Genomic DNA, 27631 nt, shown 5'->3' with positions numbered 1-27631 from the left:
GATGTCACAATTGTACAGAGGGGTTATCCGAGTTACCGTAGAGGTCAACAGAGACTGGTTTGAACTGGTAAAGTCAACGGTAACTCAGATAACCCCTCTGTACAATTGTGCCGGCACGAGGGGGACCTACACAATATTAGACAGGTGGTTTTAATGTTGTGGCTGATCGGTGCATTTGAACAGCTGATGCTTTATTCACATGTATTGATGATGTCATCAGGTGCCAATCGACATGCCGTCAGAACGACGGGACTTTGGCAGCATGAATGAATCAGACTCGCCTTCATTGATCCTGAAAGTACGGCACAAACCTCTCGCGTCCGTCAAACTCTTTCAGTGTTTATTCATATGAACTATTACGGAATGATGTTTCAGATCTACACAAAGTGCTTCATATGCAGAAATAGCAATGTGATTTAACAACAGGTACACTGTACAATGTTTTTCAGCTGAAGGTTTTTAAAACCTTTTCATGCTAATATCTCATTACCTGTGAAGAATCACTAACTCTAACTAAATACTGTTGTCGTAATATACACAATACCTTCCCTATGTAATTATTATTATTACTACCACACGTCGTTTAGCAGGACCTTCATGTTCCAAGCCACTTCACTGAGTCCCGGCGAGATCGGAGAGATTGATGGTTCTTAGGTAGAAATATAAGGACACTTATCACTATATTTAAATGTATATCACGATCACAACACTGCTTACTTTGGCTAGTTAAGGCTTAACTGATAAATACATATTAACTCGCTGTATTAGAAATGGAACAGTGTGATTGAATACACATGAGGGCGACTCCAGGACTGAGATTATAAATCATGAACCCTGTTTTATTGGATGGATATGAGCCGTGATGTTTTCGTCCTTCGAGCGCGCTCAGATGTGTCTCTCTTGTATTGCTTGTCTTACCGTGTGCAAAGGTAGTAAAGGTGAACGTGCTACATGATGAACTTCACTTCGCTCTTCAGGCTGTTGCTGTACGTGCTCATGACGTCCGGCAGAACACGCATTTTCATGGTTCCGTCCGCGCCGCAGGAGAACATGTGATTGGCTGGAGCGGTTTCGATCTGCATGACGCCCGTGCCGAGGTTTCTGAAGATGGACTGACGGGCGTGTTCGTTACTGAAGGTGTGTAACAGACTCTGGGTCGACATACTCCACACCTGAGAGAGCCAACACAACAAACATCATCAATGCACACCTATAGATCATCTGTCAGATCAACTGTAACGTTTAAAGTCGACTAGTTTTGTTGTCGACAAAGTGAAAATGCGTAAAAAAAAGTTTGTGAAATTTTCCGCCTTCTGCCGGTTTCCATTCAAACGGGCTTTTATGGATAATAATGGTGTGTGTGATGACATCATGCCTAAAAACACACTTTGTCGTGTCAGTTTTGGTTTAGCGCAACAGAAATCTGTTTCATTCAGAAGTGTGTGTTTATCACTAATTCACCTCACAGATGTCACTGATGTTTCTCCTCTGAGATTATTGAGACAACAGAAATTATTCAGTTTACTGTCATTATAATTAACAAATAAAAGCATCAGAAGAGGAGGAATTGTAAAAGTGAGCAGGTGCTCTTCTGACGGGACTGTAATATCGGTCCTGATGTTGCACCCATCACAGGTTGCCATCGGTTACGACCCGAGAGCCAATCATCACCATCACAGCTGCATCATGTCCCGCAACTTTTAACCCCCAACTGAACTTGATCATCATCTCAAATTAATTTAATGTTGTCATTTATATTTTCTGAAGCAGTAAATGTGATCTGAGGTAAAGAGGGTTCGATTTAAAGTATTTAAACGTTTTAAAATGTTCAAAAGCTGTTTTCTGAAAGTGACTCATTGGACAAATAGTTCAGATAGTTTATAATCTTGAGAAAAGTCTAGAACATTCTGAGAGTCAGACGACTTTATTCATCTCCAGAACAGAGTACGGATCATTTAACATTGTGTACAGAAATGGCAATTATAGGTCTAACAATATATATATTTTATTCATTTGGTAATTCATTTTTTTAATTTAATGATTTATTAGTTTGGTAATTTATTTTATTTAATACAGGGGATTTTGCCGGCATTTTTTCAAAAGTATAAACAATAATTGAATATAATTGGGTTATATGTTAGTGTTTAAAGAATGCACACAGAAATTATGTGTTTTGTATAATGGGATAATTCTGTTACTGCTGTCTATTATTGTGAACGGTGTGGAAAAACAACTTTAATAAATAAATGTATGGATACGGCGATTGTATTAATCACAAACAGTGTTCAATCATTTGTTCTCCTTGTACTTGTTGATGACCGGTGCATGATACGAGAGATTTGTGTTGCACTCCTGTTAGTGTCATGATGCAGATGTGTTTGCAGCATTGGATCTGTGCTCGAGGTAAGATCATAACAGTGCAAGTAATGCTTCACAGACAATAAACTGGCTGTCAAGGATGTATTCCTTGTCATGATTAGCACAGGCTAACGATTGGGGTAAACTCTGTCATGTGACACTACATTTTCTCGACAAAAAAGGTTTCCAAACCAGTTTTTTCTTGACATTTGAAGTATCGGCACCGCGTTTATGCACTACATTTAAACAAAACTATATTATGTCGACACTTGTGAAAACTTTGCGATAATTTGCGTTTCTATCAGCTTTATTTTGATGCACTAAAACTTTTTTTGCAACAAATCCAACAAAAACTAACGGTGTTGTGATCGGACTCACCTTGATGTTGCCTTCAGCAGAACCGCTGATGAAACAGCTCTCAGTGGTGTTCACGCTGATGGCTTTAACAGGTGAATCATGAGCTTGAAAACTCTGTCGCTGCACTTTCTGACTGAGATCCAGAACGCTGATCCAGCCCCTCCGACCGCCGCTGATCAACAGCTGCTGTTTGGAAGCTAACGCCAGAACCATCGCGCCGGACTCGTGACAGCAGAAGCCTGACATCACACACAAGAGACTGCGTGATTCACACAGAATGAAACACGTATGTGGTTGAACCGTTTGTGATGCTGACTCACCATAAACTAAACTGTTCCCTGGAGTGACCAGAGTATCCCACAGACACACGTTTCTGTCCCAACAGAAGGAGAGAATGAACATCAGTGACTGTGTTAGCGTGAGATGTACCATACACACGTGTGTGTGTTTCTACACTGTACCTGTTGTCTGTTGACAGGCCTGCGGTCGCGATGAGAGACGATGATCCCACAAACACAAAGTCATTGGCTGTTTTATTGTGACACTGAAGCGTCTGGAACACAAGAACAACATCTTCACAAACCTCAGAAGAATCAATAGTTTTATATATTCACATAGTTTTTATTCAATGACGTCATTCGCAATGCATCATGGGAGTGTAGTTTGTGCCCTCACGAAAGACGGTAAGTACGGTCTCGTTTCTTTGTCTTGTCCAATTTCACTACGTAACACAATTTCTTATGTCTATCATTCCCCTCAAGCTTTTGTGACCAGGACAGTGATATTTTGAAATTGACCTATTTTCCAATGAGAAAAGTTCGTTCACATGAAGTCAGAAAAAAACAACATATGAATCTAAATGAACACGCATATTTCCTAAAGTAATACAAAAGCCACGCTTTTGAAGTCTCCTATCGTACTCATCACACTTCAAGGCGTCCAGCGAGGTCTTGATGCGGTTGTGATCCTCTTTGAGGTGCCCCAAGTGTGCCAAGGGAAGAGACGGGTACTTGTTACTTCCTGGATGAGCGGTCAATGAAGAGGCGACACTCATTCTGGTTACAGGCGATCCTGATTGCCTCAAACAGACTGGTCACATTGTGGCACAAGCAGTGCCCATCTTGACGGGTGAAGACGCTGGACAAAAGGATGGTGACGCTTCCTCTGATCTGCGACTGGCACACCTTCATCCAACAAGTTCCACTGCTTGAGCCTAGACCTCAAAAGCTCGGCATTGGACTTGTGCGAGACCAAGATCCCTAATCAAGTCATTGAGGTGTTTTGGTTGGGGTGGTATGGGTTCCTCTCCTCAACCCCACCTCTGAAATTGTCATCTGGATCTACAAGTCTTCCTCCCTCTCTTCTAAAGACAGCTGCTCTCTCTCTCCGGAGGAGTGGGTACGGGGAGCTCATGGCAGTGTGTGGCGATGGATGAAGAAAGGTCCGGATACTTGAGACGTTTGGAAGGGTTCACCATGCAACAGTTGACCATCTTACAGGTGAAATGAGATGCCCAGGGTTTGTCTTGATCCCCAAAAGGCATGCTCAAATATGCCTTATAGGCCTCACACATCTCAGCAGATGCTTCCAGAGAGTACTTGTTCGCTCTTGTCTTGATGAATTGGCCGCAGACTTGGCAAATGGAGTCTGCCGGATGCTTGCAGCCTCTTGATGCCATCTCAGAAAAATGCAGATATGCATTACTGGAAAGTTCTAGAAGTTAATCCAAGTTTACTCAGCACTGAATCTATCTGGAATGTTCTGGAAAATAAGTACATTTCTAAATATCACTGTTTTGCAGCATAAGCAATTTGGAAATAACACTTCTTTATTTTCTTTAAATTCTTTTATGAAAAGTCAATGGAAGAAATGAATGGGGGAATAAAGTGTTGTGATGAATAGAATTCTGTGCTGGAAATTACATTTTTAACCTTTTTCAAATAATATGAACTTTGTCTTGCATAGACTAATTTCACAGCTACCATTTAATTTATCCTAAATACACACAAAAATGTATCAAATCAAATGTATGCATACATTGGCCAAATTACAGCTTGACTGGAAATGACGGTCAATAAAAGTGATATTAATTTAGCTTGTTTTGTCTCAAATTTCATCTCAAGCTCGTCACTCACACTTTTATCCACTTGGTTCACAAGTACACTAACTTTAGAACAAAACTACATTAGGGGATTAATAGTTTGTTGTGATGGAAATGACGTCACAACTGTGGGATATGACAAATCAATATTGAAATGGTTTATTTCACTATTTGTTTAGATAATCATAGTTTCAAACTAGGGCTGTCGATTTAACAAGTTAATTTAGTGCAAATATCATATAAAAAAATAACAGATGTGTAAGTAAATTTCATAATAAAAGTATGGATTTTCCAACAGTACGACCCGCAAGTGGTATATATATAAATATATATATATATATATTATAAGCATATAGACATAACTAGATTTTTAAAGAACTTATTCATTTACATTGATACTTTATTAATCATCTATAAGTGCAGATATAATGTGAGATATACAGCTGTATGTACCAGGTATGGTTTGTGTGTGTTTCCACTGGTGCTGGTCTGCCACAGACTGAGCGCTCCGTCAGCATCTACAACTCCAAACTACACAAACAACACAACAGCTGCAGTTACACACTCCTTTCACAGTCAGTATTTAACGTTGTTGTACAGCGCGCATGCGCGCGCGCACACACACACACACACACACTCACTCTCTCTCTCACACACACAATCACACTCTCTCTCTCACACACACACAGGCATGCGCACTCTCACACACACTCTCTCTCTCTCTCTCTCACACACACACACAAAACACTCACTCTCTCTCTCTCTCTCTCTCGCTCACACATACACACAATCACACTCTCTCTCTCTCTCTCACACACACACACACACACACACTCTCTCTCTCTCTCACACACACAATCACACTCACACTCTCTCTCTCTCTCTCTCACACACACACGCACGCACACACACAATCACACTCTCTCTCACACACATACACACACGCACTCTCACACAGTCACACACACTGACTCAGACACACAGTCACAGTCACACACACACACACACACACACACACACACACACACTCAGACACACACTCAGACACACACTCAGACACACACTCACACACTCAGACACACACTCAGACACACACTCAGACACACACTCAGACACACACACCTTATTGCCCTGATAACTGAAGCGGATTCTGGTGACTCTGGAGTTTCCTGGACTCCTGAAGCAGGTGATCTGCTGTGAGTGACCCCATTCAAACATCCGCACACTCCCATCCTGAGCTCCTGTCAGATCTACACACACACACACAGATGCAGTGTAATTTCATCCAGCAGCTCTGATATACACAGTAATGAGTGTTTTTGTGTTTGACAGTAGATAAAGATCACGTACAGTACGGCAGTGTGGGGTGTGATGTCATCCGTCTCACATTATTAATGTTTCTCTTGATGAGCTGCATTGAGAAAGAAGAGAGCATAAAACTGAGAGTCTAGAGTGAGTGCGGGATCTTTCAGAAGTGCTTATAGATTATGTCAGCTGGTCATGTGACCGTTCAGCTCCTGCTCACCACTGCAGCTCCTCGACCCGTCTGCAGGCTGCCCAGCCAGGGCATGTTGATGGGCGTGCCAGGGCTGCTGTGGGTGTACGGCGTGGTGCCGTGTAACGTGCTGACATCATCTCGAGCGTGAACAACCAGGAAATCATCTCCCCTGTCGCACAACACAGATTTCACATCAGTGTATTAATTGCAAATGTAAATAGTTAATCAAATATGCACTTATTTTGATGATGCCAACCGCTGCGGTGCAGACAGATCTAGTGTAAATCAGTGTCCCTGTTTACAATATTAAGATGAGTCTTGGTGGATAAGCGAGAGACTTTTACATTTACATGTATGCATTTGGCAGACACTTATCCAAAGTGACTTACAGTGCACTTATTACAGGGACAATCCCCCCGGAACAACCTGGAGTTAAGTGCCTTACTCAAGGACACAATGGTGGTGACTGTGGGGATCAAACCAGCAACCTTCTGATTACCAATGTATTATACAGTGCACTTATTACAGGGACAATCCCCCCGGAGCAACCTGGAGTTAAGTGTCTTACTCAAGGACACAACCAGCGACCTTCTGATTAACAGCCCTGTGCTTTAACCACTACGCCGCCACCAGAGACATCACTGTTTTCACCTCCTCGTAACATGCGTCTCTGCTGAACACTTGTGTTCAGATTATCTGACGTCCTCATGAAATCAGTCACTGTGTCAATGAGTTACTGCACGATAATAAAGTGCAGAAAGACTGTCATTTATTCTTAGCACAAACGTGATGATTTAAGCACAACAGTCCATTATTTTAGTGGAGCACACGGATGAACATCTGTGCATGATGATATCAGACACACTGAAGATCATCCGTCAATGTGCAGGTATATGTACGCGCTTCTTCAAATGTTCAGATCGGACATTCATTTCCCTGTAAATCTGTTCGTAACCAGGAAAGTTTAACCAAATGTGTTCATGTGTGTTTTTAATCTACCCTGAATGTGCATGAAGTGGACAAATCTCAAACGTTTTGGACCCCGATTACACCTGTAACCTATTGTTGTCCCATTTCACAAAGGTCGCCCAAAATGCATCTTAACCTCCTGAGACTCGAGCGTGACTGCTCTGTGCATTTTCCATTTTGATTTGTAACTAGTCGCACCTAATAAACATGCAAAAAAGTTAAATTTTTTAGACCAAATTGTTTAAAGATGTATGTGCACATATGTGGACAATGGGGCCAAGTTGTGAAATTAATATTTTTGTTTTTTTGTCAAATTGTTTGTTGATTATTCATGTTTTTGAGACATTATAGACATTACATCATAAATGATCATAATTAATTCAGATTGAAAGTAACGTCCAGCATCATCCAATCACTGTCAACCATGTTCAAATAAAACATTATAAATGTTGAATCTGTGAACTGATGATCATTGAGTGTCCAAACATCATCTGCAGCCTGAAACTGAACTTATGATCAGATTTTAGGAGTGAACGCACTTAACTGCATACAGAGCTATAGGATGCTCCCTTGCTCCCTATTTAGTGCATGACTTAACCTCCAGTGTGCTGTCTGTCTGCACTGGTCTCAGAACAGTTATAGGAGAGCTATAGGATGCTCCCTTGCTCACTATTTAGTGCATGACTTAACCTCCAGTGTGCTGTCTGTCTGCACTGGTCTCAGAACAGTTATAGGAGAGCTATAGGATGCTCCCTTGCTCCCTATTTAGTGCATGACTTGACCTCCAGTGTGCCGTCTTGTCTGCACTGGTCTCAGAACAGTTATAGGAGAGCTATAGGATGCTCCCTTGCTCCCTATTTAGTGCATGACTGAACCTCCAGTGTGCTGTCTGTCTGCACTGGTCTCAGAACAGTTATAGGAGAGCTATAGGATGATCCCTTGCTCCCCATTTAGTGCATGACTTGACCTCCAGTGTGCTGTCTGTCTGCACTGGTCTCAGAACAGTTATAGGAGAGCTATAGGATGCTCCCTTGCTCCCTATTTAGTGCATGACTGAACCTCCAGTGTGCTGTCTGTCTGCACTGGTCTCAGAACAGTTATAGGAGAGCTATAGGATGATCCCTTGCTCCCTATTTAGTGCATGACTTGACCTCCAGTGTGCTGTCTGTCTGCACTGGTCTTAGAACAGTTATAGGAGAGCTATAGGATGCTCCCTTGCTCCCTATTTAGTGCATGACTTAACCTCCAGTGTGCTGTCTGTCTGCACTTGTCTCAGAACAGTTATAGGAGAGCTATAGGATGCTCCCTTGCTCCCTATTTAGTGCATGACTTAACCTCCAGTGTGCTGTCTGTCTGCACTGGTCTCAGAACAGTTTGAAATGCATCTTATGTTCATCATAACTCCATATAAAGCCTCTGAAAGACACATTTATATATTTATTCTCAGTGTGATAATGTACAGATAGTAAATATTGGATATTTGAACTGAAACTGAGCCTATAGTGCACAGATGTGGTCATCGTGATTTACAAAAGACACACACCTGGAGAAGCACACATGAACAACAAACTATTTAAACTGCAGTACTAGCTGACAGTTGAGTTGACTCTTACCCTTTGACCTCTGTCTCTGCCTCCTCATCGATCCACGTCAGAATCTGTGTGGCGAGGATGGAGGACACGTCCAGCTCCTGTATGTCATGAGTGGACGCAATCACTAAACAGTTCCGATTGGCCTGAAAAACAGAGACTGGTTATAATTCATCCCCTCCGCAGAGAACACACAGAACAGATGAGCGGTTCAACACACCTTATTGATGGCGAACGCCGTGATGATGTCAGACTCTTTGTGGATGATGCGAGCTTTTCCTCCAGGAAACCCCAGATCAGACCCAATCTGTGGAGAGATCACACATTTACCTCATGAATACTGCAGACAAATATCTGAATGACAGGCCACATAGTATTAACACAAAGGTCAGAGGTCATTCTGGAGTAGAATATGTCATATGTTGTGCTGTTTGAAGACTCTTTAAAGGGTTTTTCTGCATATGTAAAGTCAGCATGGAATGACTTATTTACAACAACATGCACTGATGAATCATTCACAATAAGACCAGGAAACTATTAAGAAAGAAAACAGGGTAATGTTGCATTCATGTTGACTTTAAGTGAGGGTTAACTAGGGATGGGATGATCGATATCAGGTTCAAACAACAGAACTGAACTGGTCCTGAACAATATATGTGAACGTGTATATTTATATTTAAATAATTTATTTGTCATCACTATCATAATCACATTTTCACTTTTTAAAAATATAATTGATATTATATCACATAACTTTATATGTTATAATGATATAAGATATCAGTGTTTGAAACAATATGTACAATTTACAAAAACATCGAGTTTCCATATATTTGTATTACTAGGGCTAACAAGATTACTGTCACTTTAAAGGGGACCTATTATGCAAAATGCACTTTGACATGGTGTTTGTACATGAATGTGAGTCGGCAGTGTGTGCACACAACCTCCCTACAATGATAAAAGTCTTTCTTATATTTCTATACATCAAAAAAAGTGTCAAAATGAACACTTTTCGCTTCTGCTCTAAAGTGATGTCACGTTAGATCAGGCCACGCCCACGACTGGTGACTGACTCCGCCCTATGATCATAGCTCCTCCCCTGAGTGATGTGTACACAGTCCTGGAGCAGATACAGTGAAGAATAATGTCTCATAAGTGTTCATAAGAGTCTTCATGTACTCCCGGCATCAGAGCCACTGAAGACGCAGTGCACAAGTTTGGTTTTTGAAGGAAATTTGCCTCAAAACAAACAAAAATGTGTCAATATAAAGCAGGATTTTCAAAAAATTTGATTCTCAAGCATGGATCAGACCAACTGTTCGTGTTCCAGCTTTATATCCTGAAGATGTAAGTATCACACTTTATATTTTGTGAATGTTTGCAAATTGCCTTTTATGAATGTGCTTGTTAGCTGATCCCACGGCTAATGCAGCTAAAGTTAGCATTGTCTCTGATTGTATTCACTGAGACCAGATATACATTATATATGCCGGAACTACAGTATTTACGCTGTCAGTCATATCGGTTCTGATTTGTTGTTGCTGTAGTAACCGAAGCACCAGCTGTAAAGGCACAGCCCTCTTCCGGAAAGGGGGCGGGGAGAAGCAGCAGCTCATTTGCATTTAAAGCGACACACACGAAAACTGCGTGTTTTTGATTCCACCCATAAAGAGGCGTTTATAACATGGTATAATACATGATCAGTGGGGTATTTTGAGCTGAAACTTCAGACACATTCTGGAGACACCTGAGACTTTACATACTGTAAAAACAGGCATAATAGGTCTCCTTTAAGACTTCTAGAGCATGTCACAGTGTTCTAGTTTATTAACGAGAGAGAAGTCGCTGTTTTTAAGTGCATCTGCGCTATATGATTAAAATGTATATTTCTTTTTACTATTTTATTTGACTGTAAAGAACAGAAAGGATATTAAAAGACTTCAGTGAAAGCAGAGTGTGTGGATTTAATCTTTGATGGACACACATTACACGGAAGTAATGTTCTGTTTTAATCTCAAACACTTTTCAACAAAACAAGGTGCTTACAGTACTTTGAATTTCAATATGCTAAATTCAAGCGCTTTGAGCACTTCAAGGACCTTGTGCAAACCCTGTCAACAGGGTCAAGCAACAGAGATTATGATGTTTGATGGGTGATTTCATTTATAATCACATGGACAGAAATATCGAGTTCATGAAGTATTGAAGCTCCATATATCGTCCCATCCCTAGCGTAAACACGACGCCTGCTCAAATTAAATAACTGGATGAATATGAGAACATTAAGAGGAAGAGTTGTCTGCAGATACCTGTGTTTGGTTGGGCTCCGCCAGCACAGAACATTTCATACTGTCAGTGATGTCCTGATTTATGATTATGATGACACATGCAAGTCAATCACACAAATCACAATACACAATTAGACGGTTAATTACCAAACAAATTACAACATATATGACACAAGTTACAAGAACATTAATGAAGAGAATTAATAACAAATCAGACTCAAGTGACGGTTACAGACAGAAACAGAACCTGAAAGTGAGTGTTTAGTGCTAAACTGGAATTTAGATCACACGTGTGAACGGCAGCTCATTTACCTCATTCTGATCTCGTTTCTTAGTGAAGATGTTTCGTATGAACGTCTCCTGAATCTCCTCCTGTTTGATCAGATATTGCCACAGACGTTTAACGGGCAGAGCCGAACGCCGTCGAGACCTGAGACCACAACAACATTTAACACACTAAATATCACTTTACCAAAGGTCACATTTAAAGACCTCATGCATTACTGAAATGTTTTACTTGAAAGGTGTATTGGAGGGCTCAAACAGGGCTTTGTGTCGCAGTAGGGCCGGTCCAGATGACACGCTTCCCTCCAGCAGCTGTGTGGAGATGTACTTTGACGGAGGACCTCCGAAAATCTCCAGCCTCTTGAGTAAGAGCTGCTCCCAGCGCTGGAGAGTCTTCAGAGCCGTGTGACACAGCGGCGAACACACGGGCAGATCTGAGACACAGTTCGGTTAGAAAGCTGGCTCATGAGTCAGGAAACAGAGCTGACGTGCTGCAGAGTTAATGCAGACATGAGGTTACCTAAGAGGTCATGACCTGCGGATGGGTAGAAGGTCTTGAGGTTCATCAGCATCATCTGCACCAGAGCCAGACGCATCAGACACCAGCTGCACAGAAGAACATGAAGATCATCATAGCACACTTCTCAGAACAGCTGCAGCTCATCACATGACACCACACGCACCTGTAGGAGTTATTGTTGGAATGTTCTTCCAGCGGAGAATTCAGATCAAAAGCGTCATCATCATCATAATCATCTTCTTCATCATCATCACTGCTTTGGCTTTCCTCAGAGTCATACTCCACTCGACTGGCAGATGGAGGCAGATACGGCTACACACGGGACAATCACGTCGGTTTACACACATAAACACTTCCATTATACATAAAGAAAACATACACAAACGATGAAAAACCTTTGCGATGAAGTAATCCCAGATGCTGAGTTCAGGTGGCACGAATCGCTCTTTAAAGACAGATGTTTCCTGCTCCGTCACGGGTCTGGGACTGATGGGACTGTCAGGAACTTCTCTAGAGTTACTGCGTGATGAGCGGAGCCGAAAACGCCTCTGCTTCTGCTCTGCATCTTCCACTAAAACACACAAGCAGCGAGGATCCGTCTAATAACCGCTGGATATATCTTTGACAATTATGTTAGTGTTGCTTATATGCCGCATTTTTGCTTATAACTTCATTAAATATAAACAGAACATAAAATATGACATATTATTATTTAGAGTCGGTGATTATCTTTCAATCGAGTCCACACACAAGATAATCAGATGTATAGATCATTAGATAATCCACATGAAGCACAAAGTTACATATGACCACCAGGAGATGGCGCCAAATACACGACACAGACTCAATGATGACTCAAATGACACAGAATGAAACTCATTCTGTGAAATCTCATGACTAAAATCATGTCTGCATGCTATGCAAACCTTTAGTCATTGTTGTGTTTGCATGTGTAATTAGTTCTTATGTACAATTATTATCTTTTATTTGTTTGGAGATGTTTTTGGACAAAACAACGTTCACCGGCGGTGGTGGTGGTCGGCCCTAAAAAACCTGTGATTAACATTTGCCACCACAACAGCCCTATTTGCAGTGGATTACGGAGGACTGAAAAACTGCTGGCCCACACTTTTGAGGAGGGTTTCTGACCAGGACGTGGAGACTGAAGGTAAAGTTCACCCTCCAACCATCAACAAGTATCACAAAGGAAACACCTCTTTTTAAAATCTGTTGCTATTTGCTATAAACTTCATTACCTTAGTTATTCTCCTATGGGTTGATATTAGAGCTGTCAGAATTAACGAGTTAACACATGCGATTAATTAAAGTTTAACGCATTCATTTTTCTTAATCGCGATTAACTCATTTAACGTTTGTACAACACAAACACTGGTGTGAATGGTGGAAGCTTTGTAATGTGTCCGCCCGGAGTAGCACTACAGCGTCAGAGCCCTTCTACCAAGTGGAGCCAACAAGTTTAGTATAAAACATAGCGTGGCGGTCCCATAGGCATTCTATGAGCGGTACTGTGATAGCACGCTAGTTAACGGTTACGCTCTCTCTAATGATAGATCCGCGGAGGTTATCTCAGTAAATAAAAGAATCTCTGACAGCGCTTCCCTGTCTGTGATTAAATGATGGAGAAAGGAGCTCTTAGCGCTATTTAATGTCCAAAATAAGCCCAGATGCGACTTCAGCCTATGTAAGGTGCATTTTAATGACCACAGAAGCACGTCAAGTCAAAACGCAGAATGAGATGTTTTTGTTTGCAAGCGCTTTTCATGGTGAGTTCACAGAGGTGCTCAACGCTGGTGTTGACACTCTGACGTGAATCATGAACGCAGCTTCACGATTGCTGTAGGATAGTGTATAGCCACAGTCTACCGGCAGATTAACATTGTGGAGGATGAGAGTTTAAGAGATTTAAAGCCCATTGCAATGAATATGCAACCTATGTGGTGACTACTACTTTCAATAAGTCAAACTCCCACTTAAGGCACGGTCACACATACCTTTGCCCGGCAAAACGCAGGCGAAGATGGCGTGGACGGATGCGGAGCATGTGTGAAATCAGCAAAAATATCACTGCCAAGCAGCCTCTTTTTAATGCTGCATTTCAGCATTTGAAGTTGATAAGAAACTCGCCAATAAAATTATATCCTTGTGTATATTCATTGTAGCTGTTTAAGAAGCATCGCCCACTCTGAGGTCACTGCCAAAACCAAGCAACTTCCTATTGGTCAAAATGGCCTGTAACCCCTTTACAGAGTATTTCTGGGATTTACTCCGAATGGTGCCAAAAAAAAAACCTCTTCCAGTGAGGGGCAGTTCTGTGTATGAAACACTTGTTGATGAGAGTGGTCAACAGAGACTGGTCAGACTGGTTTGAACTGGTAAAGTCTACGGTAACTCGGATAACCCCTCTGTACAATTGTGCCGGCACGAGGGGGACCTACACAATATTAGACAGGTGGTTTTAATGTTGTGGCTGATCGGTGCATTTGAACGGCTGATGCTTTATTCACATGTATTGATGATGTCATCAGGTGCCAATCGACATGCCGTCAGAACGACGGGACTTTGGCAGCATGAATGAATCAGACTCGCCTTCATTGATCCTGAAAGTACGGCACAAACCTCTCGCGTCCGTCAAACTCTTTCAGTGTTTATTCATATGAACTCTATTGCTTTTAATGTTGTGGCTGATCGGTGTAGTGTCAAATTTCAGCACTTTTAAAATCTGGGATTAATCGCGATTAACTAAAAAAAGAACATAAACACTATTACTTCCTGTAAAACTCAAAAACGCTGTTCAGAGTGTGCATCACAACTGTTAATCAATCAGTTTTACAAGGAAATAATCAGCCGTCATTTTGATCATCATGTCAACTTTAAACACATCTGTCAGAGATCGTAAAGAGATAAGCACCTGCGGGAGAACTGGGCTTCTCCAGGACAGGAATACGAGCTCCGCCTCCAAACACGGCCACCCAGAGTTTGCCGTTGAGCCGGTGAGCTGCGATACGGAACAGCTCATGGGTGGAGTGAGTGGCCAGACCGTGAACAAACAGACTGAGGAAGACTGCGGTGAGAACCTCACACAAGAGCACTGGCAGTCCGAGTTGATTCTCCTCTCCTGAAGAGGTCAGCAGCCTCATCAGAGCGCTCACTCCTGCGCACACACACACACACACACACACACACACACACACACACACACACACACACACACACATATCAATCGCCAGTCTCAGGACGTTAATCAGCTCTGTGTTCAGACACACGCTAGTTTACCAGGCCACTGCGCAGGAGACGTGTTGGGCAGGACGGTCTCCTCCATACTGACGCTCTTCACAGGGGGCTGATGGGTAATCAGAACACTCTGATAGGTGACGCCCGTGAAGGGATTTACATGACTGATGAGGAAACAAGAGGAAGAAATATCACATTGACAATCAAACGAAGTGACAATTGAAAACTCAGGCATACTTAACAAAAAAAGAAAATTCTGTCATCATTTACTCAGCCTCTTGTTGTCGCCAAACATGCATGACTGACTTACACAAATAAGTAGTTCTCAAATCTCATTAGCACATGCACATACTCAAACTGGCCGAGTCATGTTTCGATAAGAGTACATGTAATGTTTGGTGTCATTAAACATATACAAACATGTCATGACGCAGCTTGACATGTCAAGATTGAAACTTTGGGTTTGTTTATCTCATTAAACGATCATATGACTGCAGAAGACCGAATATACAGCACTTTTATGACACTTTCATGCTGCATTAATGGTGTTTTTTGTCCTTTTTGAGCAAGACAACCCCTTCGTTTTGTGTTCCATGCATGAAAAAAGGTTTTTCGATTTTCAGACCTCTTGAAATGAGAAGATATTTTTTTAATGTATATTGATATTTTAAATACTTTTAAAAGAATATATGACATTTTAAGACTTTTTAATGACCTGTGGGAACCCTGTTTACATGAACATGTTTGGTCTAAATGTTTCAGACAGTCTTGTTTAAAGCGCAAAACATTCGGTGAAAATTAATCTGCCAAAACAGAGTATAAATAGGCAAACAGGCCACACAAAAGATCACATTTGTTTAAAAACCATCGCTCTCTCAAAATGTCACGAGTCTGGCTGGGGCGAGCACACGTCATGTGACTGTCACTTTCAAAGGTCAAATGGTCATTGTGAGACTCACATATTTACACTCATCAGTCTCTAAGCGATTATGAGTTTCAAATATGAGCAAGAAGCAAATGTTCCAAATGGAGAAAAAGTGTCTGTAACATAAAATCACATCAGAGAGACCAAAAGTAGGTCATTAAAGCTGTCCACACCACACACAGTAAAACTGATTTGCAACAATATAACTCTTTGAATCAGATGTCACGTGTTATTGTGCTGTTCAAACTACAAACATCTAAACACAAAGCGGACACGCCAAAGGATCAGATTTCTAGTCTATGAGAACGTGTGTGCTCATGTTCCTGTGTGCTCACCTGTAACTGTGTCCGTCACAGAGACACTGATATATGCAGGCCGACAGGGACGCTGCCAGTGTGTGCATCACATAGATCTGTCACAACACAAAGATACATTACAGAGATGTCACAGCAATAATGACATCATCATACCTTTAGTAACAACCCTCTGTACCTCATTACTGATGACATCGGGGTGTGGCGGCGAGTCCAACATGTTGATCGTGTGCAGTATGTCGTGGGTGAGATTGGTCAGGTGCACTATGGGATTGGCCACCACCGTTTTAGAGCGGGCGCTCCAGGCATGCAGAAGAGGAACTGAGATGAGCGGTTGAGCAGGAACACACATCTGAAGACTGTCATCCTGATGAAACAGACAGATGAACACTCATCAGAGGTAGTCAGAAACACATGTGATCACATAACATTCATGGTGTAAATGGTAATGAGTCCTGATGCTGCCCTGCCCACTTTACCCAACACAATGAGTGTTTCAACTGCAGGAAGACAAGGCATGGACTCTACAAGACACCTGAAGGTGTCCTGTGGTATCAGGCACCAAGACATTAGCAGCAGATCCTTCAATCCTGTAAGTTGCGAGGTGGAGCCGCCGTGGATCGGACTTGTTGGTCCAGCACATCCCATAGATGCTCTATTGAATTAAGTCAAGTCAACGCCTTGAATTCTTCATCATGTTCCTCAAACCATTCCTGAGCAATGTGTGCAGTGTGGCAGGGCTCATTATCCTGCTGAGAGAGGCCGCTGCCATCAGGGAATACCATTGACATGAAGGGGTGTACCTGGTCTGCAACTATGTTTAGGTAGGTGGCACGTGTCAAATAGACATCCACATGACTGGTTGGACACAGGGTTTCCCAGCAGATCATTGCCCAGAGCATCACACTCCTTACACTGGCTTGTCATCTTCCCACAGTGCATCCTGGTGCCATCTCTTCCCCAGGTAAACGCCATACACGTCCACAGCCATCCACGTGATGTAAAAGATAACGGGACTCATCGGACCAGGCGACCTTCTTCCACTGCTCCAGACACTCACGAGCCCATTGTAGGTGCTTTCGACAGTGGACAGGGGTCATCGTGGGCACTCTTGTAACTTGTGCAACTTACAGGACTTAAAGGATCTGCTGCTAATGTCTTTGTGCCAGATCCCACAGGACACTTTCAGGGGTCTTGTAGAGGCCATGCTTCGAGGGTCAGAACTGTTTAGTGGACCAACAGCATATCAGGCATGTGGTCATAATGTTTTGGCTCATCCGTGTATTTTCAGTTACAAGTGTGTGTTTTTGTGGTTCGACAGCTTGAATGAAACCTCTTCAAAGCTACATACAGAGAAATGGCATAATAATTTGTAATTGTTCAGTTTGTCACTTTGTTGAAGTACAAAAACCTTCATAATGTTTGTTTGTAGCTTACTTTGGACTGAGTGTGTAACTTAGTTTGGACTGCACTTCTCCTTCCCACGACCGGCCTCTTGAAGCACGCAAATTATTTATCATTTAAATGTCAGCTAATGTTAATATATCGATCAATAAAAAACGAATAAGCTCGAAACTAATTTGGGCTGCAACACAATGACTACAGGATCAAAGGGAAGACAGGAGGACATTTCAGGCAAACTGTAACAAACCCGTGTTACCTGCTGAGACTCCTGCAGCAGCAGAATGAGCTCCATCCTGACCGAGGCCAGCCCTCCTCCATGTGAACCGTGCAGACTACAGTAACTGAGGAAGATGCGCAGGAGTGGCTGGTTCCTCTTCAGCCAGAGTCTGCGTCTGTGCTGGACTTCCCTGCTCTGCAGCTCCAGATCATCTCCAATGCCGTTCTGACCAAGGTCTGCCGAGATGCCTTCAGACAGCTGCTGGAGAAACGGGTTGTACCCGCAGCACCTCTGCAGGGCCGCCACTTCTCGCTCCAGCCAGTGACACAGCTGATGCCGCAGTTTCCCTCCGTCCAGCTCGTAGCCCGTGGAGAGCGTCCGTAACTCTGTGGTGAGGATCTTCAGACAGGAGCTAAACTTCAGCCGAGCAGCGAGGATGTCGTCCGTCAGGACGAGAGACTCTTCGGTCACGTGATCTGTGGAGGTAGACGCTGCGTCAGGAGTCTCCTGAGGGACACTGTTGTTCTCGGGGTGGATGGTCTTCATCGCCAGTCCTGATTCCTCTTCATCAGAGTCGTCTTTTTCACTGTCCCACTTCAGCTCCAGCGGCTCATCCTGCAGGGTCACGGATTGCTGACTCCAATCAAAACTCAGCACGGAATCAGACTGACTGTGCTCTATGGGCGAAGACAGAATATCAGACATGGACTCAAAACCATTGAGAACCGGCTGAGACCAGTCCAGATGCGAGGCCTGATCCTTGTGCTTCTCAAGATCTTTAGAGCCATTCAATGACAGGGATGAGTTCTCCTGGCTGAGGTGTATTTTTGATCGTTTAACAACTGTTGGCATTTTGGAGAGGACCTCTAAAGCAAGCATGGGACAGCCGGCCTGTAAATGAGCATAAGCAGCACTGAAGAACAGTCTTCTCTCGATGAGGCTGATGGAGTCACTCATACGACCCTCTGCCGTCAGACCCACTTTAGCTTTATCTGAAGAGCTGAAGTGTCGACGGAGCAGCAGCGGGTGAGTTTTGAGGTACGTGTAGAAGTTGAAGACGTCAGGGTTACAGGGAGACGTGGCTGTGCTTCCTGAAACAATACACAAAGATTCGATTGCATCGTTATGGAAGCACTTAAGAGGGAAAAGAACATTTCGAAACAGAACAAAGAGCCGCCTTAAGATTAGATCGTCTTCACACAGGTCTGAAAGACATCGCCACAGAACGTGATGACTCCCAAACCAATCAAGAAACTCAAGAGGAGCTCGTTATTAAAACAGGTAAATAAAATTTTAGAAAATCCTCAATACAATTTGAATCACTGGAGATATTTCTGTCAAATGAAGTGTTGCACGTCAGAACATCACAGATGTGAGAGATTCCTTTAATGCATTATTATTATTAATTATAGTAAACATTACATTACTATACAGTAGTACAATATTTTGGTCTTTTTTCCCCCATTTAAATCGAGCTATAGAAGATATAAATTTGCTTTTTTTTGGAACCCTCAATTCCCAATGTGCTCCAAGTCCTTGTTGTGGCGTTGTGTCTCAATCCAGGTGTCGGAGGACGAATCTCAGTCGCCTTCACTTCTGAGACCGTCAATCCGCGCATCTTATCACGTGACTTGTTGAGCGCATTACCGTGGAGACGCAGTGCGTGTGGAGGCTTCACGCTATTCTCCGTGGCATCCACGCACAACTCACCACACGCCCCACCGAGAGCGAGAACCACATTACAGCGATCACGAGGAGGTCGGAGTGCGACATTTTCATCTTCTATTGGTCACACGTCTTTTCACCCAAATGTAACATTGGTACGCAGGGAAGTGAAGTGTGGCCGCAGCTGTCTCAATTGGCAACATTGAAAAACTTTTCAAATTTCTAGTCCCTTTGGTTTTTCTACTAAACCATAACACACACAGAACAGCATGTGTCTGTCAGCTGCAGAAGCATTGTGAGGGATGCACGTATGTAATCAATACCAGTTCATTTCAACCAATCAGGCCGAACTACTCAACAATTGATTTCTCAAGAACCAAACTCCAGATTCTGTTTGATCTAGTGTTAAAACTTCTAATCATATCTCACCTTGACTGGCCCTCTCTGTTTTGGGCTGTTCAAGCAGAGTGTCCAGCGCACTGCTGTAGTCATCTAACACCCAGTAGGCCATGCTGCGTAAGAACGGGTCCTGATGCGCTGGGATCTGATGGTCATGACCCAGAACGTGTCTCTGCAGGATTCTCTTGTAGGTGCGGGACGTGTCAAACTCCGATTCATAGAGCCGACAGATGACCAGAGCCAACTGAAGATCCTGCAGCTTCTCTATACAAACCTGACAATGAGTGGAAGACATGATAATTCACATATCAATCACTTACACATACAGATCTTATGAGAATGTAACAACTCATTTTCATCTTTTAAGTTCAGAGTTCAATCCAAACAGAGCATTTATTGCCACACAACTGCTGTGTCACAAGGACAAACAAACCAACACATGAGTGATAGTGATATTTATAAGAATGTTTTACTTCAACAGCATCTCTGAGGGATCCGGCCAGCAGAAAGAAAGCAGCAGAATGTTGGAAACGTTGTTTTCCGAGCAACGAGAAGGCGTTTTTCAGCGCTGCCTTCCTCCAACGATCCTCACTGAAGTTATTGCTGAAGAACGCGGTCATCTTGACATTGTGCTGAGACCTTCAACACACACACAGATCTTAGTGAACTGAAGTCATGCTGACAGGTGACAGTTCAGTGTGTACCTGCGTATCGTGCTTTATCCCTCACCTGTACAGTCCCCAAACTACAGCTTTCTTCTTCATTGCAAGATAAAACAAGGCTGCATCTAATGGATCATTGTTCCTCTGATAAGAAGCTTTTGCTACCTGGTAGAAGATACAACATTGCTGATTATTAAATAAAAATTATGTTTCAGTAATTAAAGAAAATGTTACTTATACTGACACAAGCCATGTGATCAGCATTTACTCGCAGAGAGCAAAATTAAAGCAGATGTGTGCGATGTTAAAATCGAAAATGTCAAGCCTCCTATTTCAGCTTCATATGCAGAGACAACTTGACGTAAACAATTTGTAGATTTATTTCCCAGAAATCAGCACAACCAATGGCACGAGTTTGGGGCAGGAGTCTCTGTTTGTTCAACCAATCCGGGTGTATTCTTAAAGCTGTTGAGGAAGATGCGCAGCAGCGGCTGGATCCAAAAACAATGTTTATTTTTGCAATTTTGTTTGGTGACGCTAGTGGGGCAGAAACGACACACTTTAGCTACAAGGGGGCATTCACACAGGGCGCATTCTAAAACAGCTAGATGATGCACAATGGAACAGGTAGAGGTAGTTTCCCGATTATAAGTCAGGAAAGTATATTCAGGGTAACTGGACACCATTAGGGTATATCTGGAGAATGGTGCCAATCCAATTGCTCATGTTTGTGAGAGATCATCCGAGCGAATTTAGGGTAAGAATGGCATAAGAATGCATTCAAAATGGCAGTATGGTGTCTGAATAATATGGAACAATAAATAATCATTGTATTCTGCAAGCAAAACATGAAGTTTGAGGTTCGACCAAATTATTCCAGATATATAATCATATGTAGTTCCTTCAAACCTTCTCAATGCATCTGCGAAGTTTATTGGTGCTCCTGAGCCACCAGCCCACACCCATGGCTCTGAGCTCCGGCCACATCGCCTCTCCTTTCTGTAGAGCTGGGAGCATGTTGAGTAACTCTTCTTCAGCCTCAGAGTGAAACGCCCAGGCGTAATGACAGGTGGACAATCCTGGAGACCAGCAGAACCTCAGTTAATGACAGGCTGAAGAACTTTCAAAACCCTCAAATTAACACTAAAAACACTTCATGGCCAAAAGTGTGCAGACACCCAAACGCCCATATATTCTCATTTAACATTTTATTTCTAAACCATAGTCTGGGAAGACGTTTCACTTTAAGCCAAGTGTACACTGCAAGTCTTGTAGTCGGCATCCTGCGACCCACAGTCCGGTTTTCGTCATGCTAGTGTGAACACTTCAGGACTATAGTGTATAGACTACACGACCATTCGTCCGCAACTGAGACCATGTGTTCTCCTTGTATTAAGATGAGTTTTGGGTGATCCAATCACAATTGTATAAGCAAGACATCACCGCTACACCTGGTCGTCTCTTTTGACCTATTGTGTTCAGATTTTGAGTCTTTGATTTTGCGATGACATGCATCAATCCTCCCGTCTGAGTTTTACTGAATGATAATAAAGCATAAAAATGTATAAGACAAGAAAGCGCTGAAAACCGGAGCACAGTTTCCCTTAATATTCCCAAAAATGACGTTTTGAGGAGAATACGGAGTTATTTTATTGCAGTAACTGAGCTTCTAGTGTGCCTGCTGCTCATATCTGTCCCTATTGTACATGATAAATGCATTCGCTTGTTAAAATTTCCAATCGTAAGCTCAATCCCTTGAAATCTGCAAGGAACCGGTGAAAAACCGGCCATTTCAGGTGCACTTAGTGCTGTCCCATTTCAAAAAGATAACTTTAAATTAAGATAATGAAATGAATTCACAAACTCACGCTGTTTATTCTCAATACTAGGGCTGGATATCGAGTTTGATACATTTGAGGCACCGCTGAATTGCCTCGAAACAATCGAGTTTATGTCTTGTCGTTTGGTACCAAATTTCGATACCTAAGGGGTTAATCTCATCAACGTCAGTGATAAGCATATAGCATGCTAGATGTGCCCAAATCTAAAAGTGCTGGTGATTGGCTGCGTTTAGGCATCAAGGAACAAAACTAGTTTACGCCGGTTACGCCCAGAGATGCGGCTCACTCGTGAGGCTGTAGTGTGTATCAACCCCTACACATGTGAAAGATGTGGAAAAGATCAAAAGTGTGGCTACATTTCACCAGGCTCGATGCCAACAGCGCGCGATGCGATATTTGTAACGATAATTGCTGCCAAGACCGGCAGCATGACAAATCTGATGAAGCACTTGACAGTGCACGGAATAAACTTTAGAGCAGGAAGTTGCTCCGTCTTTGACTGCAAGAAGACCGAGCCGGTGCAGTCATCCTCTCGACGTCCTGCCACAGAGCTTCCTTCAACATGGCCACCACATGAGTCCTCCTCCAAAACTACGTACGAACGCAGTGGCGCCATGACTGGCACTCCGACAGGTAAGGTTAACGTTTAGCAAACAAATGCATTTGGCTAACTTGTAGTGGTACATGCTTGTGTACTTGTTAAATTAACGTTCTGTGCACGGTGACATAGTTCTAAAACTGGGACCTACGTAACGTTAGATATTGTTTGGATGTATGACTATAGTTAGCTAGCTAAATCGATGGTTGACAGTAACTGATCAAGTTTAACTCACGTTAAACTAGTTATCTTGTTAAACCATACTTATCCTTAGGGTCGGCCTGAATTAACAGCTTTCTTGTTTGTTTTTGTTTGCTTCACATTAATGTTATAGCCTCTGCCCCTGCCGACCCTGGCATGAGGAGACCAGAAGGCTCAGGAGATGAGTCTTTGAGTCTGGTTTTATTTTTTCTGTTTGTAATCTTGTTAAAACCGGTATCAAAGTCAAGGTATCGATATCGACATTTTTTGAACTATACCCAGCCCTACTCGGCTCTCGTCCGGTTTTGTGCTTCATTGGCACCATTTGCAAAGGAAAAAATAACTAAAAACAGCTGATAATAGTAAAAACAGCGGGTAGGGAGACGTGGATGAATTTTACAATTGCATTTTCAAATAACTGTTTTGTCTCCTGCTACCCAAATCTTGCTCTCCTCTTTCAACAAAGATCGGCTCGCACCCATTTTGCGTGGGTAAGTGTGATGGAAACTCTTTCCAAATGGAGACGCACCTGACTGCAAGGTGTAAATTATTGGAACAGCCAAACCTGTTAATTAGAAGGGGATGTACACATTGTGTCGGCCATGTAGTGTTTCACAGAGGGATACTCCTCAACTTCTTGCCTTGCACCGTAATCTAAACACTGATTCTTGAATAAGCTTGTGATTGTACCTTGACAGAGGAGCTGAGCTCGATGAGCTGGAGGTAAAGAGGTCAGCAGGAAAGTGTGCAGCCGAACAGCCAGTAGAAACTTCAGCCCACATTCATCCAGAGTCTCTCCACCTGATTGAACAAACATCAGATTCAGCACATCGTAACACACCTCAACAAACAATCACCTGCAGAAAATACTGACTTTTCCCTTGACTCTCTCCAATGTCTGTGCTGGTGGAAGCGATAGTGTCGGCCAAGGCCATCAGAGACATCTGCTCCATGCGTGTCAGGCCCGGCAGACTGGAGTGCAGCAGGTGTCCAGATAACACCTGAGCGTGCTCAGAGCCGAAAAACGTCGGGCTGTACTTGGACAGATCAATGACTTGAGCATTAGCATCTTCCTCATCACCACCAAACGGATCCATGTCATCCACATTGACGGCGGCGGCCTGGAAGAGCTCTTCGTAAGCATCCGTTCGGCTGGACGTGCGATTTCCGCATCCGCTCATACTGTCAGTCCGCTCAGTGGCTGCGGTCTCTTCATCAGCGGCTAACAGCGCATATAACGGCAGGGGCGGGATTGCGTCGATCTCAGTGTAGTCCAAGCTCTCGCTCTTACTGAACATCTTTGGGTCTCTGCTTGTGCTTCCGCTGGCGCTGATGGTGAGGGACCTCAGACGGCGCTCCTGACTGATGCCGCTGTCCTTCAGAGACACAATCTCTCCAGCGATGCACCTCACCAGGTGTGACAGGATGGCTTTGGCCCGTCTGACCTTCCCGAGGTCCATTAACTCCAGAAGTTGTACAGGATGATACTGAGGTAGAGTGGGAAAGAGGTGGTGAGCTGCCTCAAACAAACCGGAATCCTCCATCTCAGCCGGGAGGTCATACATTGTTCTCTTTCCACTGAGCTTCTGAGCCAAACTAGTCATTGACCTGGTGAAAGTCTTTTTAGGCGGATTTGGACTCAGTCCATCCTGTTTTGCACTAGCAGTGAGAGACGTTACGCTACCGGTGCGGATGCTGTTCTCACCGGTAGTGACTGCAGGTTTGGGCGGGGCCGGCGGTTGCCACTGAGAGTAGACGTGCATCTCGCAGTCCATCCCGACCACCAGGATGCCATCTCGCACCCAAGACAGAGAGACAGGAATGGGTAGCGAACCTTCGACCGATGACACCAGATCCACCACACGCAGGAGAACCAGGCGAGAGTAGCAGCGCTCCTGGCTGCTGTCAGACAGGCCAAGCTCTGGAGGTTTTCCTGAAAGCATCCCATACATGTATAGTTTGGACCCCAGACCCACGGTTAATATGTGAGCGCCATCCTCTCGGGAAACCCAGTCTAAATGCACCTGCCTCTTATTGCCGCCAGCTAAGCAATCGTTATCGATCACCAAACCATCTTTGATGCTCGGTACCAACAAGCTTCTATCACAGAAGTTGCTACTCGGGCTATAAGATCCGATGACTTTAAGTGTCTGTTCCAGTATCCACTGAGAGCCGCCCGTGGACTCGCACTGGAATATACTCACATGCATGAGCGGCTCACCGGCGCCCCAGTGAGCTTTTTCAGCCCTGTGCGCGACCGCTATTCTGCTGGTGTTACAGCAGCTGAGAGCCATGAGCGGTCCAGACACACTGAGAGCACTGCTGCTGGGAAGACCCTCCTCCACATACAGAGGCCACTCCTGCCACACGTATGAAGGTTCCCCAGAGGTCTCAGGGTCAAAGACAGAGCTACACCTCCAGAACCGCACCATACCGTCTGAACAGGACGTGGCCAAAAGGTACGGAGCGCGTCCCGCTGGCTGCAAAGACGAAGAGCTCAAATGACCTGTAACAGAAATGTGGAGCTCTTAGAAAATGTTTTTCAGGTAATCCAAATGGATATATGTAAAGATTGCACTCTACCGGTCAAGTTTACTCATTCTTAATTATTACCATTTCCAATTTTTTTAATAATATTTTTTTTGACCCACTCTTTTTGACTATGAAATTCCATGACATTTCCAGTCATTTGGGATTCCAGGATATAGGCTTTTTAAAAATAATTTGGATACCATGGTAAAACTGTAGTAACCACGAGATTAACCATGTATATATATATATTTTTTTTTAAGGAAATCATTGTTATATTATATATATATATATATATATATTTATATTAGGGCTGTCAATCGATTACATTTTTGTATCTTATTAATTACATGATGTCCCGATTAATTAAATCGCGATTAATCGCATAAACAAATATTTGCTGAGAAAGTCCCTCATATAACAATAATTCAATATATAACGATTATACATATTTATATCAATATATAATTATACATAGTTATCTTTAAATATTTAAAAATTATATATATATAAATATAAAATATTCAGATAATTAAAATGCATTACATTCCTGTAGCAGAAGAGTTCATCATTGAGAAGACAATATAAAAGCATCTTTATAATACAATGTATTGATTATTATCATATTATTGATCATAAGTCAATCATTGACACACAGTTCACAGTAATCCATTACACAAGTGAATTTATCAATCAGAGATTTATTATGAGAGTCTTGTTTAAGGACCGTCAATGAACACCTGCGTCAGACATGCTTGTTTAGCGTCTCGGGTGCGTTGAGAGATAAACATAAAATATTTAGATCACTGTGTCATTAAATAAAGTTTCATCTTTAAACTCATGTTGAGATCTCTTAGTTCAGATTTGAGCTCCATCAAGTGTTTTGAACGCAAGAATGTAACACATGTTTGTGTTGTTCTGCTGAAGTGTTTGTTCACTGTATAAACTGTGTGTTGCTCACACAGCTGAAGTGTCACTTACTGCCCCCTGGAGTAAACAGGTGGTACTACAAGCATTTCTCTGGAATCTTCCTTATTATGGTGCGATTAATTGCCTTAATTGTTTTAACGCGTTATTTTTTGTCAAATTAATCGCACTGAATTAACACATCTGAATTAAATCGACAGCCTATATATATATATATATACATATATATATATATATATATATATATATATATATATATATATATATGATAGATAGATAGATAATAATAATAATAATAATGAAAAAGTTTTTTTAGCCTAAACAATCATAATTACTACAATATTACTATAGTAAAACCATGGTACATTTATTGCAAGGGAACAAAAAACTATTTCTGAAAGAAAATTCCTGCCCTGTCCTCTAATCTAGTTCCAGGTCTGGAAATCACAATTGAAAATTTCCCTGATATTTCCAGAATTCCATGACCATATAAAACCCTCAATGTATGAAATAACACACGTGGAAGAATGGGAATTATGTAGTGACCAAAGATTGTTCATCATTAACCATGGTTAATCTATAGTAAAACCACTGCATTAAAACTTCCTTTTCATAATTACTACAATATTACTATAGTAAAACAATGATTTCCTTAAAACATATATATATATATATATATATATATATATATATAAAATAATTGTAAAAAATTGTTAGCCTAAACAATCA

The 27631-nt window shown here is 42.5% G+C and overlaps 1 protein-coding gene across 1 annotated transcript in view; it reads right to left on the bottom strand.

Moving 5' to 3' along the window:
* Positions 1–27631, bottom strand: part of LOC127620733 (dmX-like protein 1) — a 51174-nt gene that overhangs the window by 527 nt on the left and 23016 nt on the right. The window contains 27 exon segments of the mRNA XM_052093936.1: positions 1–1172; positions 2737–2954; positions 3036–3088; positions 3177–3268; positions 5270–5347; positions 5939–6066; positions 6167–6227; positions 6342–6483; positions 8897–9018; positions 9093–9179; positions 11185–11238; positions 11476–11593; positions 11681–11882; positions 11969–12054; positions 12132–12280; positions 12364–12539; positions 14898–15140; positions 15263–15384; positions 16481–16557; positions 16638–16826; positions 18120–19171; positions 20175–20418; positions 20618–20783; positions 20874–20971; positions 21716–21885; positions 24137–24247; positions 24321–25952. The exon segment at positions 1–1172 is cut by the window's left edge and continues 527 nt beyond it. Of these exon segments, the coding sequence (XP_051949896.1) occupies positions 948–1172; positions 2737–2954; positions 3036–3088; positions 3177–3268; positions 5270–5347; positions 5939–6066; positions 6167–6227; positions 6342–6483; positions 8897–9018; positions 9093–9179; positions 11185–11238; positions 11476–11593; positions 11681–11882; positions 11969–12054; positions 12132–12280; positions 12364–12539; positions 14898–15140; positions 15263–15384; positions 16481–16557; positions 16638–16826; positions 18120–19171; positions 20175–20418; positions 20618–20783; positions 20874–20971; positions 21716–21885; positions 24137–24247; positions 24321–25952 (6095 nt within the window). The 3' untranslated portion in view covers positions 1–947.

This window comes from Xyrauchen texanus, chromosome 27 (assembly GCF_025860055.1).
Source record: "Xyrauchen texanus isolate HMW12.3.18 chromosome 27, RBS_HiC_50CHRs, whole genome shotgun sequence".
Classification (NCBI taxonomy): Eukaryota; Metazoa; Chordata; class Actinopteri; order Cypriniformes; family Catostomidae; genus Xyrauchen; species Xyrauchen texanus.
The sequence above is the reverse complement of the archived record's forward strand: the minus strand, read 5'-3'. Positions and strand labels throughout refer to the sequence as shown.